The sequence below is a fragment of the Elephantulus edwardii genome, unplaced genomic scaffold (assembly GCF_000299155.1).
Source record: "Elephantulus edwardii isolate Elephantulus edwardi_28Jun2011 unplaced genomic scaffold, EleEdw1.0 scaffold00003, whole genome shotgun sequence".
In the NCBI taxonomy this organism is placed as follows: domain Eukaryota; kingdom Metazoa; phylum Chordata; class Mammalia; order Macroscelidea; family Macroscelididae; genus Elephantulus; species Elephantulus edwardii.
Genome location: NW_006399753.1, coordinates 9,722,147 through 9,735,689, shown reverse-complemented (window position 1 = coordinate 9,735,689; position 13,543 = coordinate 9,722,147). Strand labels below are relative to the sequence as shown.

General features: G+C 43.3%; 1 protein-coding gene across 2 annotated transcripts in view; it reads left to right on the top strand.

Moving 5' to 3' along the window:
• Window positions 1-8,766, top strand: part of EFR3A (EFR3 homolog A (S. cerevisiae)) — a 63,206-nt gene extending 54,440 nt beyond the window's left edge. Inside the window, exons 19-22 of one of the 2 annotated variants that reach the window (XM_006879282.1) lie at window positions 403-451; window positions 3,918-4,021; window positions 5,316-5,365; window positions 8,545-8,766. In XM_006879282.1, coding sequence (XP_006879344.1) covers window positions 403-451; window positions 3,918-4,021; window positions 5,316-5,365; window positions 8,545-8,650 — 309 coding nt within the window. In that variant the 3' untranslated portion in view covers window positions 8,651-8,766. The remainder of the gene's footprint in view (window positions 1-402; window positions 452-3,917; window positions 4,022-5,315; window positions 5,366-8,544) is intronic. The other variant, XM_006879283.1, reaches the window with a different exon arrangement.
• Window positions 8,767-13,543: the final 4,777 nt, after the last annotated feature.

The window sequence follows — 13,543 nt, the reverse complement described above, 5'->3', positions numbered from 1 at the left end:
GCCAATGAAGCCAGGCCTTCAACATCAAGCTAGAGGTGGAGTTTTGTAATCCAGGAGTGGTCAGACTGCCCAGTAGCTGCCCACTCTCCCAGCCCAGCTCTCGATGGCACCTAACAGGTGAAAGCAGAATTCTCCCCTCAAACTCAGCTTAAGGCAAGACCAGTTTCAGCAAAGCCCCTGACGCGGGAATCCCTGATCTGCAGACCTAACTTGTATTCACTGCAGTCAGCCATCATCTGTGACCACTGAAAGTGGACATACTCTGGTAGTGTAGAATATGCTTACAAGTCAGGCCTACACGGGGGGGGAAAAGAAAATGCTAAAGGTCTCTGATAACTTGTAACTAGATGAAGGTATTCTTTATATGGACCTTTTTTAATTATTAATACCACTTTTCTCTAGGTTAGTAACACCGAAGAAGTCACCTTTGAAGCATTGAAGAAAGCAATTGGTGAGACTTTTTGGTGCTTTCTACCTCTCCTGTTTCCATAGCGCATCTTTAATGCTGTGTTGTTTTTCGATCCAGAGCCCACAGAGGCAACCAGGTGGATTCGAACTACCTTCTTTCAGTTGTCCGCACAGCTCCCTGCCTATAGGCCACCAGAGCCAGAGCTCCCATACTCTTTTTCTTTCTTTTTTAATATCAACAGAAAAAAATAAAACACTGTTGGTTTCTTTATAAATATCTCATTACTTTAGTTACACTCTAGAGTTTGAGGTGCCTCATCACCTCACAGAGGAGCTCCGGGCGTGTAGGCCATGGGAGTTGCTCTGCTGACCCCGAGGCCACAGGCTCCCGGGTGAGAGAAAGCTGAGCAGTCTCCTCCCCGGCTGTTTCCAGTCTCAGAGCCCGGGGGAGGATCAGCTATGAGACAGTTCTATCTCAGTGGAGTGAGCAATGAGATCGCGTCATAGACAATTCCCCCCCCCCCCCCCCACACACACACACACACACACACTGGCTTTCCTAGAGTCTGGTTCCTCAGTGTCTTAATGCGGCCCTTCTTTGGTGCTTAGAGCTCCAGGAATGGACTCTCTAGGCAGCATGAATGTGGAAGTCAGTGACAGAAAGGCATGTGAGAAATAGCCTCTTTCTCTGTTGCATGAGAATTCTGAGAAATGCTGGGAAATCAAAATATACGGATTTTATTGCACACATAGTATAATTAGGCATTTGTAAAAGAAGAGGAAGCAGCTGAGATTGTTAGCCTGTCATCTAAGGAAGTGAATTTGTCTGTGCCACCCGGCAGACTAATTTTTTTCTAATTATGATAGGTAATTTGCAATAATACCTGACCTTTCTCAACAGGTATTTGTAGCTTAACCTATTAGAGGATGTTTTGTTGTTTTGACACAATGTAAAATAGGCCAAAATAAAATTAATGCAATTCTGTAAACATTTTTTTAAAAAGACCCTTATATGCAGGATACTTTGAAAAGATTGAAAATTAACAAGATGTCAAGCCATTTCCAGTCTAAGGTTCTCATGATGGGGACTGTGGACCCCTGCAGGGCCTGTGGGAGACTGAGGTCACAAGTATGGTCATCACAAGAGCACGACCTCCTTTGTCCATTTGCTGTGTTGATGAGTAAAGGTTGTGGCACCCCACTGTCCTAATGGTGGGTGTTCTCCTCAGTAGGACTTCTCAGTAGCATCACGTACAGATAAAGAAACACAGCAAAGCAAAGTTTACTGGGGAATGTTTATGATGAAACAGTATAGAGTAATAATTTTACTAAATCACAGTCTGTTAGCACATATCTTTATAGGTTTCTGTATGATAAAATAAGGAGCTCTGGTGGCCTAGTGGTAAGGAGCTGTGCTGCCATCCCAAAGGTATGCAGTTTGAATCCCTCAGATGCTCTGCAGGAAAATGATGGGAAGTCTCCCCTCATGTGATTTACTGCCTCTGAAAACCCATGGGAGGGCCAGCTGTCAGCTCTGACGTGACGGTACACCGAAAAAAACTACCACAGTGGAATGAAATGAGAAACATACATAAAACACTGACCTCTCCTTTTTTACATGAACACCGTTTTTACTTAAAATAAAAACCAGGACAGACAGAGGCCCTCTGGTGATCGTCATGTACTGAGGTGACCATCTAGTTGAGGGTGTGGAGTGGGAGAGACAGTATTGCCGCCCATGATAAACTTAGCACTTTGGAACCAAAATTGAAATGCTGCAGCTTCCCAGTATTTGAGACTTTGTAGTGAGATCAGTGGTGATCTAAACAGATGTAATATTTTATAGTAAAATGTGTGTGATAAGGAAAGTCTGCATTAGTCCAGGAACCAGCATTCTCGACCACTGCATGTGATACAGAATCACTGTGAGGAAAAGAGCGACTCGGAGCGTGAAGTCACTGATGAATTTTAATGGAAGAGAATCCAAAAAGCTCCTTAATGAGTCTCTGATCCCACAGCATCGCTAACCTTTTGGAACTACCACTTGTCAAGGGTTGTAACATCGAAAGAGGAATATCCACAATTATGTGAAGTGCGTGTTAATATGTTTTTTTCAGTACTTATCTTCTCTAAGGCTGAGTTTTCTTTATACATATAACTTGCAGATTGGGTGTGTTTGCAAATAGGAGATTCCAGCTGCTTTCTATTAAAGCAAATTGTAAAGACCATCAGACAAATACAAAACAGTTTCACTCTTACCACACTTTTCCATTTAGAGAAATAATTTTGTTTCTGGTTCTTCTATTGAACAGTTATTTGTTAGCATACAATGGATCACACATCCAGCTTTTAAATGACTCACTATTGTTTAGTTTCTCAGTGAGAAGGCGTGGTAATTGAGTGACAGAACTCTCAACCCTCACTGTCTGAGACCCCAGTAAGATTTCCAACCAGACTCAGCTGTCACTGCAGGCTTGAATGCTGCTGTGATGTTAAGCAGCTTGCGGGGGAGCTCCGAGACCACACCAGACCAGGGAAGGAGGGCAGGGATCTACCACCCAGGTCAGCCAGTTAAACACTGGAATACAGCAGTCTCACCCCATTGTGCATGGCACGGCGTCTCCAGGAGTTGTCAGCCCACTTCACAGCGCCTAACACTCCCACCTTCTAATGTCAGAGTGTTGATAGGGACAATACACAAAACCACTCCGGTTTCTCAGTAACTTTTAGGAGTATAAAGGAGCCCTAAAACCAGGTTTAAAAACTACTTGTCTGGTTATCAGAAAGCAAACTTGTCCCCTACAGTCAAGTCTGGGCAGAAGCATTATGTTTAAAATGTTAGGATGTGGGGTATATGCCTCAGCTTGTCCACCTCCCTCACTTTCTGCTGCCCTGGCCCGAGAATGATGTTTCCTTCCTGACCCCAGCACACTTGGACCTTAGAACTATGATCTTGTTTAAGAGCAAAATCATATGAGACCTGATACAAATGCAAAAATTCACCAACTATGTTAGTCTGAAAGACATTTTCTCATTTCTGTTCTACCTGCTATTTCTGCTTCTAAGAAATAGCTGATTAGTACAGTTTAACATGAAAAGCAGCTTTGTTTTAAAGAGCCTTGACCATAGCACTCTCCATCTTTTAAAATTCATGATAACAGAGAAATAAGCCCATAATCACTGAGCTGTCACATAGCCCATCAGTGGACAGGCCACAGCTTCGCCTCCTCCCCACGCCACGTGACCAGAAGCATAATTACATCAGTTCCTTCATGTGCTTTAGCCCTATATAAGTCGATAGATAAGGAACTTTATTTATATGAGGCATTTTTTTTCTAGCCTTAAATAAAAAAGTTTAAAATGTTATGCCTTTGACTTTTTTTTAACCTCCAAAAAACCATTCTGTCAATGCCCTTATTTTTGATATGTAGATCATGTGCGCTCATTTGCTTTCATGATTTAATAAAGTCATGTATTCCTGTAATGTGTCTTTGTATGCCCTTACATAGACACCAGTGGAATGGAAGAACAGGAGAAGGAAAAGAGACGTCTGGTCATAGAGAAATTCCAGAAAGCACCTTTTGAAGAAATTGCAGCACAGTGTGAATCCAAGGTAAGTGACTAAAAAGGGGAGGTGAGGATTGCCTCCCCGGTAGTTCGGGAGTTTGATGGAGTAGTGTGTAACCAAAAGCCTCACTGGTTTGGTGATTCAGTCCACATGCAGTTCCATGGGAGAAAGTTGAGCATTCTCCTCCCGGGAGATTTGTACCCTCTTCACAAGCTGCTGGGGGCCCTGGGAAGAAGCTCCTACCCAAAGGCAGTGAGTTGTGGTTTTGTCCTTCCTTGGTGATTGCATCATAGGTCCCAAGCTTTAGGCAAATTAATAGGACATTAGACAATGTATAAAGCAGAGGCTGAAATCTCTGGAGTTGCAGCTGTGAAGCCCAAAGAGATATAGTGTGTGTGTGTGTGTGTGTGTGTGTGTGCGCGCGCGCACAGTGTAACCCTTGAAAATGGCAGATGTCAAACTAATTGTCGATACTGATGATTCTTGCTGCTTTAACCCTTTTTTCACCCCCAGTGGCTTTCAGTGATTTTGTTCCCCCCCCTCTCTCTCTCTCTGTGTTGTCTTTTTAAAGCACTGAGACTCTACAAGAGGTAGAGGGGGAAATCTTAGGTACAAGACCAGGAAAGCCACAACATGAAAACTCCCTGTATTATCAGCTTAAGAGCTAGTTTGTGATGACTTATCTTTTAAGTCACATCCATATTACATATGAACCCACTGTCCTGGAGCCAGTTCTGATGCGTCAGTCCTCCACCAGCTTTCCACAGCTGAGTCTTTCTAGGAGACGTCTCACCTTTCTCCAGTGGAGAAGCTGTTTGATTTGAACTGCTGACCTTCTAGTAAGCAGCACAACATGTTGTACACCATGCCTCTTGAGCATTATTTGTCACTATTTAGAAAATAATAAATCCTTTCTTAGTAGCTTAGTTATCTAGTGCTCCTATACAGATACTACACATTGGTGGTTTTAAAAACAGGTGTTTATTCTCGTACCATTTAGGAGGCTCCCAAGTACAGATCCAGGGAGCCAACTCCAGGGAAGGCTGGAGTGTTGGCTCTAGGGATGGTCTCTGAGCTTCTGCTCCTGGGAAGCTGCACATGGTTCGGCATCTCTCTGAGTCTCTGCTTTCTAGCATATGTTTAATCTCTGTTATCTCACATGACATCGACGCAAAATATGTCCTATACGAATCTCATCTCATGAGCATAGCCAAAAAGAGACCAGTTCTTAAACAGATTTAAAAGCACAATCTTGGAGTTTTGGACTTACAGCATAGTATTTTGTAGGGGACACTATTCATCCCTTAACATTTAACGTTCTTTTCTTTCTTCTTTTCAGGCAAATTTGCTTCATGATAAACTCACTCAAATATTGGAACTCACCATACGGTAAAGGCTTTTTTGTTACTATAACAGCAGTGACACAAGAGCATACTAGAAAATATTGTACTTTTGCAGATTTGTGGCTGATTATAATTAAGTGACTACTTTTTGTTTAGCCACGTGATGGCTAAACACAGGGGCTAGGTGTTTTTAACTTTTCTCTCTATGTAAGTATTCTATAAGGAGGGTGGTGGTGGTGGTGGTGGTGGTTGTTGATTGTTGATTGCCTTCGAGTCAAGCACGACTCATAGCGACTCCATGAACAAAAGGCCTGAAGCCCCTGTACAACTATCAACGTTTATCAGAGTTCATAGAGTTTCCGGAGACATGTTCTTTGGGAAGTGGGTGCCACTCCTGCTTCTAAAGGAGGAGGGTATCTGGGTAATTTGGAGACCTACATTCATTAATACTAGGTTTAAACAGGAAATTTTCCATATTTGACCATTTTTACCTGTAAAATCTACAGTTGAATGTGACTCGACCTCCTGAAACTTTCCACCTAAAATCAGGAGCAGTTTGTTTACTCTTAACAGTGCTAGTCATTGTTATACTGGAAGTCCTAGCCTATGCAATAAGACAAGAAAAAGAGTAAGAATGTAAAGATGGGAAAAGAAGAGATATGAGAATCCTAAAGAATCTACCCTTCCCCAAAAAAAGAAATAAAGAGACCTGCTAGAAGGAGTGAAATTAGCAAAGTCCCTGAATTCACGGTCAAAATTCAGTTCTGTTTCTTCATGTTAGCAAACGTTTGAGAATTGACATTTGATAACATAATACACTGTGACATAAAAATGCGAAGTATTATCCATATATAAATATATAATATCGCTACTACCTCTGTTATAAATACGGAATATCTGCAAAGAAAAAAACCCAGTAATCTAAATTAAGAAATATACTGCACTCATGGATTAAGAGGGAGATTAAGTAATTGTTTTTTTAATGTTATTTCTCCCTAAATTGATCCATAGGTTTAATAGTATCTCAATCGAAATAAAAATCCCACCAAATTTTTCTGGTAGAAATTAACTAACTGGTTCTATAAAACATGGAAATGTAAAGAAACTAGAGTAGACAAAACACAGGTCTGAAAGAAGCTTAATCTTTGCCAGAGATTATAATTTTAATATATTCAATATTTATGTGTGAGAGAAAGCACACAAATTCTGACAATACTAATTATAAGCATCTTGGCAAGATATCTCCCAAGGTCAAAGTTGAATATACTTTGATATAGGAACTCTCTTTGTAAAATGACATAAACATAAGACAATCTGTCAGGATAAAATGGCATAAGTATATGAATAGGCTTGTGAACATTATAATTTTGTGCACTGGATTACTCACTGGGAAGATAATATCAATTGTGCTATGTCCATAAAATTAAAAAGCATCAAAGAGGATAATATTAAAGATTTAGAAGGGGTCATGATACTAGAGATATTATGGCTAACGTTAGATGGATCTTAGCTGAAAGCAGGGAATGCCAGAGGAATGTCTTATCTGTGTTTCATTGACTATGCAAAGGCGTTTGATTGTGTGGATCATAACAAACTGTAGCTGACTCTGAGAAGAAGCGGAATCCCAGAACACTTGATCGTGCTAATGAGAAACCTATACTTGGACCAGCAAGGAAACACTGCCTGGTTCAAAATTGGGAAGGGCGTATGCTAGGGATGTGTCCTGTCTCCTTACCTTTTCAACCTGTATGCAGAACACATTATCTGGGAGGCTGGGCTCTATGAGGAGAAATGTGGGGTCAAGATTGGTGGAAAATCTCTCAACAATCTGCGTTATGCAGATGACACAACCCTGCTTGCTGAAAGTGAGGAGGACATGAAGCGCCTGCTGCAGAGGGTCAAGGACTGCAGCCTTCAATATGGATTGAGGCTCAATGTCAAGAAGACAAAGATACTCACCACTGTGCCAATTGGCAGCATCAGGATGGATGGTGAAGAGATTCAGATTGTTCATAGCTTTTGTTTGCTTGGCACCACAGTCAACACTCTTGGCACCAGTAGCCAGGAAATTAAAAGGTGTATTGACATGGGAAAGTCTGCTGTTAGGGACCTCTCCAAAGTACTGAAGAACAATGGTGTGTCTCTGGAGACTAAGGTGCGTCTGATCCAGGCCATGGTCTTTGCTATCACTTGTTATGCATCAGAGAGTTGGACATTGACTAAGGAGGATAGAAGAAGAATTGATGCCTTTGAGCTGTGATGCTGGAGAAGAGGGTTGAGAGTACCATGGACTGCTAGGAAAACAAAAGAAATTCATCCTGGAGAGGGTTAAACCAGGCTGCTCCTTGGAGGCAAGGATTCTGAGGCTCCGTCTAACCTACTTTGGACATTTTGTAAGGAGGGACCGGTCCTTGGAGAGGGACATCATGCTTGGGAGGGTGGAGGGACAGTGCAGGAGGGGAAGGCCCTCTATGAGGTGGATTGATTCAGTGACTGGGATAATTGGGATGGATATGTCAGAGATGGTGTGATTGGCACAGGACAGAGCAGAGTTTAGGGCTGTTGTACATATTGGGTCACTTTGAGTCGCAAGCGACTTGACAGCACAGAACAACAACAACAACAACATTAAAGATTTATTCCACTAGTGAAATAGTGCAGCTTATAAAATCAGATGCAGAGTGTACATATTTATATGCATAAATATATTCATGTGTATATTTTACATACATATATTCATTGAGAAAATACCTGTTTCAAACTTTAAAAATAGCTTGGCATATTCCTAGCTACTGCAGTCTGTTTTTCGTATGATCACTGCAGTTAAGAGAGCCCTATCTGCTGTTTGCTGAGTCTGCGCATGGGCCCCAGGACCACTGCCTGGTACAGCAGGTCACACCGGCTTCTGGTTTTCCAATTGTATCGAGCAGTCAAGGTCATTGCTGCCTATGGTATGTGCAGTACAGTGGCAGTATGAAAAAGTTTAATCTATTGTGAGAATTACCAAAATGTGACAAGCACAAAATCAGCACATGCCAGCGGGCCTGCTTGATACAAGGTTGTCAACCTTCATTTTATTTTTGAATCAAAAACCCAGTGCCTCTGAAGTGCAAGAAGTAAAATGAAGCCCAAGAATGTGAAGTTTGCCTGTAGCGAGTCGTCGGCTTAGTGAGAGGAACAGCTTTTCAATGCGCCTGTTGACTCTGTCCTGTTCTTGCCTTGCAGTCCTCCTCCAAGTCCTTCAGGAACCCTGGCCATCAGCTCCGGGCATGCCCAGTACCAGTCCGTCCCAGTGTATGAGATGAAGTTTCCAGATCTCTGTGTGTACTGAGATGTTCATGAAGACCTTCGCAGACGACTTCTTCGCCTAAAAATTAAGGCCGGCCTGAGTGGTCAGAGTTGACTTAATGCATTTTAACACACTGCTTAAAAATAATGATGGGACTTGCCTAACCGAAAGCCTAGCGCGTACTGTACTAGAAATTAAGAGGATACTTCTGAAACTAGATTTATGCCGTGACCATTTCCTTTGAGGTTCCAGCACTTTTTAAAATCTAACGTATACTGATCTTACATGATTCCACTCCTAAAAAAAATACATTTTAAACTTTCCACAAATAATTTTTTTAAAGTAAGCCTTCCACAGATTAAAATGTATGAAGTGACTACTGTAAATGCCTACACAAATGCTTAGGCCTAGAATTGCTTTCTTGTCATCTGTAAAAGCAAGCACCCAAGTATGCCACTCCTCTTCCTGGGGCTGCAGAAAGGACCTGTGGCTTTTGTCCTGTGCTCTCATCCGTCCCGATAACCCTCGCTGTGTGATAACTGTTACAGCAGTGATAGGGCCTCCCCAGACTCGTTTACAGTCAGAAGACATCTAGTGAGCCGTATTCCTACACTCGGACCTTACAAATCACTGTACTTACAGCGCCTGGTTCTTGTCGTGCTATTTCCCTGCCGAGTCTGACTCTTCACTTGAGAGGCTCAGAGCTGCTTCCTGGAGCACCGAATCGTGCAATATTTTTACATCATAAGATGTATTAGTTTACAGGCTATGCTTTGAAATTATAGTTGTATTTTGCTGTGGCTTCATTAAGTAAATGAGATATATATTTAGTATAGAAAAGAAAAAGATGTTTTAAAACAGCTACTGGTTCACCTGTGAAGAGTCTGCATATTTCTATTTTTACGAAGAGCACATTTACATTTTAATATTGGATGTAGTTTTAAATCCTTAGAGTGAAAAAACTTCCCTATTCAGACATTTAGTTTTTAAGAATTAAACCATAATTTGTATGCATGTCTGTTTAGGGGTAGTCATGTTAACATTTGTAAGGAGAGCCTATGGTTTCAACAGTCAAGTTTGCCAAGGATCACCTGCTTAGTTAAGCTTCAGCTGATCCAAACTACAGTTGACATAGCTGTTGTACCCACACGTCAATAGACAGTGTTTTCTTAACAGGGTGCGTATTTTAGTGAATTATGTGGCACAGAAATGCAACTTCCTTTGCAGCTCATAAAATTATCTTTAGACTTTTTTTTATAAAGTCACCTGTTTATAATCCTGCCTTTTCAAATTAGATTTCTTTTTACATAAAGTAATTATAAACTTAAATTATAGCTGAAAATCCAGTTTTGTGTTTGCTTTTGTTTTTGTTTGGAAAACTGCATTAAAGAATGGGATGTTATAGCTTTGTGTTTATGATTATTTACCCTGTGTAGAAGGAACAAAACATGAGGAAGTGATAAAGCGAGCAAGTGATAAAGCATGCTTTAAAGGACTTGAATATTTAAACCAAAGCAACCTTTTCTCTTGAAACATCACAGCGAGTCCAGTCTCTTTAAACCTAGGAAGATATTGATCCATTTTGGACGGCTCTTTAAATAGAAATCAACAGGAACTATTGTGCTCACAGTGGCAGTCTTGTCAGCACTGGAAGATATAATAGTGCATCTGTCACAGAATGTCACCTCCTGGTCAAGAAAATCGTTTCACCATTGCATAGGCCAAGGTTTATTTTTGGATTTAGTTTTGTTTTCATTTCTCTGTTTATCTTCTGTATTTTTAAAGAAGCCTATTAATTTTTGACTTTTTTTTTTAATGTTAAGCTGAGGGACATGCAAAAACAATCATCATCCACTTGGATGTCATTTTATGGATTAACACTGTGTGCTTTTGTATGAAAATGATATATAATTTAATAGCATAAGAAGAGAAGATATATATTCGTTTACACTCATGCAGAACACAAACTTTGCCCTATAAAATCTCTTGTTTCCCTGATGACTGCATGGATTGCATGCAAAGGGAGACCATTAGGAGTAGTGTACCACACCATTCCCTTGGTCTGTCTGTCAACTGTTATTTCAGTTTTATTGTGGGGGGATTTCGTTTACGTGTTTCCCTCATAGTGGACCTCTGTACCTGTGCTCGCTGTACCCAGGATACAGGGACTCCTGAGCGATGGCCCTTTGCTTCGCTCCCTCCCATGTGTGGAGACGCTGCAGGTAATGTTTCCTTGTATACTGTATTGTAGCCAGGTTGGACTTGTCGACATCCTCTATATGGCTTTATTTTCATAGCTATTTGACACTCTTAATAAACTGTTAATCATTCTCTTTTTTTGCTGATGATATCCTTTATCTTTTTCTTGGTATTGAACAGATACCCTTTAAAGGTTTTTCTTTTGTGTTGTATATGACAGCTTATCTCTGAAGTTTCTCTGAATACGCATGACGTACTCAGAAAAAACACATACAAACGTCCTTCACACTTTTGATCACACCATCTATTAGAATAGTAATGCTGCATTGGACCAGTACCAGAATATTAACATCTCCCCAGAATGTATCATCTTCACCCTCTGAAAATGGGGTTGATTTTATGTATTGATGCTGAGATTTGTAACATCATGGATTGAGTTGTGTCTTTTAAAGTACATGTCCCTGTGGAAAGTGTTATATGGTTAGTCTCCCTTTTGTGATGTCTTATAAATCTTTACCTCCATGTGTTGTTCTAAAGGAGCTCTGGTGACTTAGTGGTAAGGAGTTAGGTTACCAACGTAAAGGTGTGTAGTTCGAATCCACCAGCTACTCTACAGGAGAAATAGGGACACTCCCGTGTGATTTACTGCCTCTGAAAACCCACTGGATGCTCAGCTATGCATCGGTTCCAACCAACAGTACTTAACAACAGTGAATGTTATGTGTTAAGGAGGCAGAAATCACTGCTGGATTTATCTTAAGAAATGTATGACTCAAATCATGCCTTTCTCAAGTCACATCCTTATTTAAGTCATCAGAGGCTGGTGGGGTCCAGGGTCTTCCTTTCCAGAGGAGCGCCAGCTCTGGGTTCAGATCAACCCAGTTCCTAGATAAGTGGCCTTAACCAAGGCCTATGTGTAGTTCAGCCCAAATTCTGGCTTTAAATGAGCACAAGACATTTTGTCCATGGGCAGCTAATGAACCAGAGGTGCCTGCACAGCGCCTGCCTTCAGTGAAGGTTTTTCTTAATGATCCCTGGTGTTCACTGTCCTGAGACCATGGAACCGTCCAGCTGTTGCTCTGCTCACAGGCCGGTTGTCCCAGGACTGGCTGTGTGATCCTTGCTTCAAGCTTGTACCTCGCAATGAGCCCGTTGCTCTTCTCAGCCCACAGGTCACTGAGTTTGGTACCAAGAGAGTGAATAAGAAGCCAAGGAGGTGCCAAGATCCCAGAGATGGCCAGGGGGTCGTGCACACGTGTGAGCCGGTACTGGGGTGAGGCCTGAGCTTGAGCTGCAGGCACTGTGGTCATCAGCAAGCTGTGGGCCAGGGAGGGCTGTCCCCTGCACGAGGACAGGCTGTGGGGACAGGGGACAGGGTCCCAGCACTCGGGCTGTGGGCCAGGGAGGGCTGTCCCCTGCACGAGGACAGGCTGTGGGCAGGGCGACAGTATCCCAAGCCCTGCCCCAGTGCTGGAGGGTGGGTACGGAGAAGGGAGCTGAACAGAGGAGTGGCGAGTACTCGCACTGGGATCATCCTGAGAGAGGTGAACCTCGGGCCTTTTGAGCATCAGGGTCCTTCCTGCCGTTCATTGATGAGCCTTACCCGAAGGAAATGGATACAGGGAACAGACACTTGGTGTTATTCCATTCCGAGGGAGGTGATGTCTGCAGGAAAAATATGGGTGGGGAGGCATCACCTGATGCCTCTCATTGCTATCGGGTAGGAACCAACATGTAGCTGACCCTCCAGAGGGTGTCCAGAGGCCGTAAGTAGGACGAGGAGATTGCCCATCTTTCTCCTGTGGAGCAGCTGGTGAATTCGAACCACCTGCTTTGGGGTTGGCAGTGTGACTTCTCACCAGAGCTCAGTGTGTAACATGGACCGTAGCGTTCAGACTACCCACCAAGAGAGTTGGCCACTGGACCCCACCCGCTGCCCTGCGGGAGATATGGCAGCCCCTTCCTTGGAGACTTGCAACTGGGGACACCTGGTGGGGCGCTGCATGGGGCTGACTGGACGGCAGTGGGGTCTGGAACTTAATCGTTCAGCCAAGGAGCCCTGGTAGTGCTGCAGTTAAGTGCTTGGCTGCTCACAAAAAGGCTGGCAGTTTCAACCCCAGTGCCCACGAAAGAAAGGCCTGGCGGTGCACTGCCGACAAAGCCCCAGCCTCTGGGACACAGCATTGTTCAGCTCAGCGAGGATCAGGGTCAGTCACAGCCTCAGGGACATTGGGCGGTTCCTCTCTGCAAGAATGGGGTCATGGTGGCCCCAGCACCTGGCTCCTTCCAGCCGTCCCTCTCCCCAGAGGAGGTGGCGGTGGCGGGGTGGTCTCTCCCACGGGTGTGGGTGACAAGTACCATCCCGGGCTGCCCACTCCCTCCTTGAGTGAATCGGGCACCACTGACCGGCTTCCGGTGCCTGTCATGGCCTCAGAACTTATCAGTGTCTTCCCTGCCCTTTAAGTGGAAGAAAAAGCAACTTTCAGTGACTAAGAAGTTGAGTGGGATTTTTTCCTGCTGTTACCTCACCATTGCAATCTATTCCTGTGTCAGTATCTACAATTAAATGCTCTTTTTTAAAGAAAGGAAACGGCCACCCCCATGCATTGCTTGGCGTGTTTATTGTCTCCATGGTGCCTTACAGGAGGGGAGGCTGCCGTCACCGCTGCCAGATGGACACCCGTGGGCCTGAGGGTGCAGCCCCACCTTGCCAGGCCGAGCAGGTCACGGCCTCTC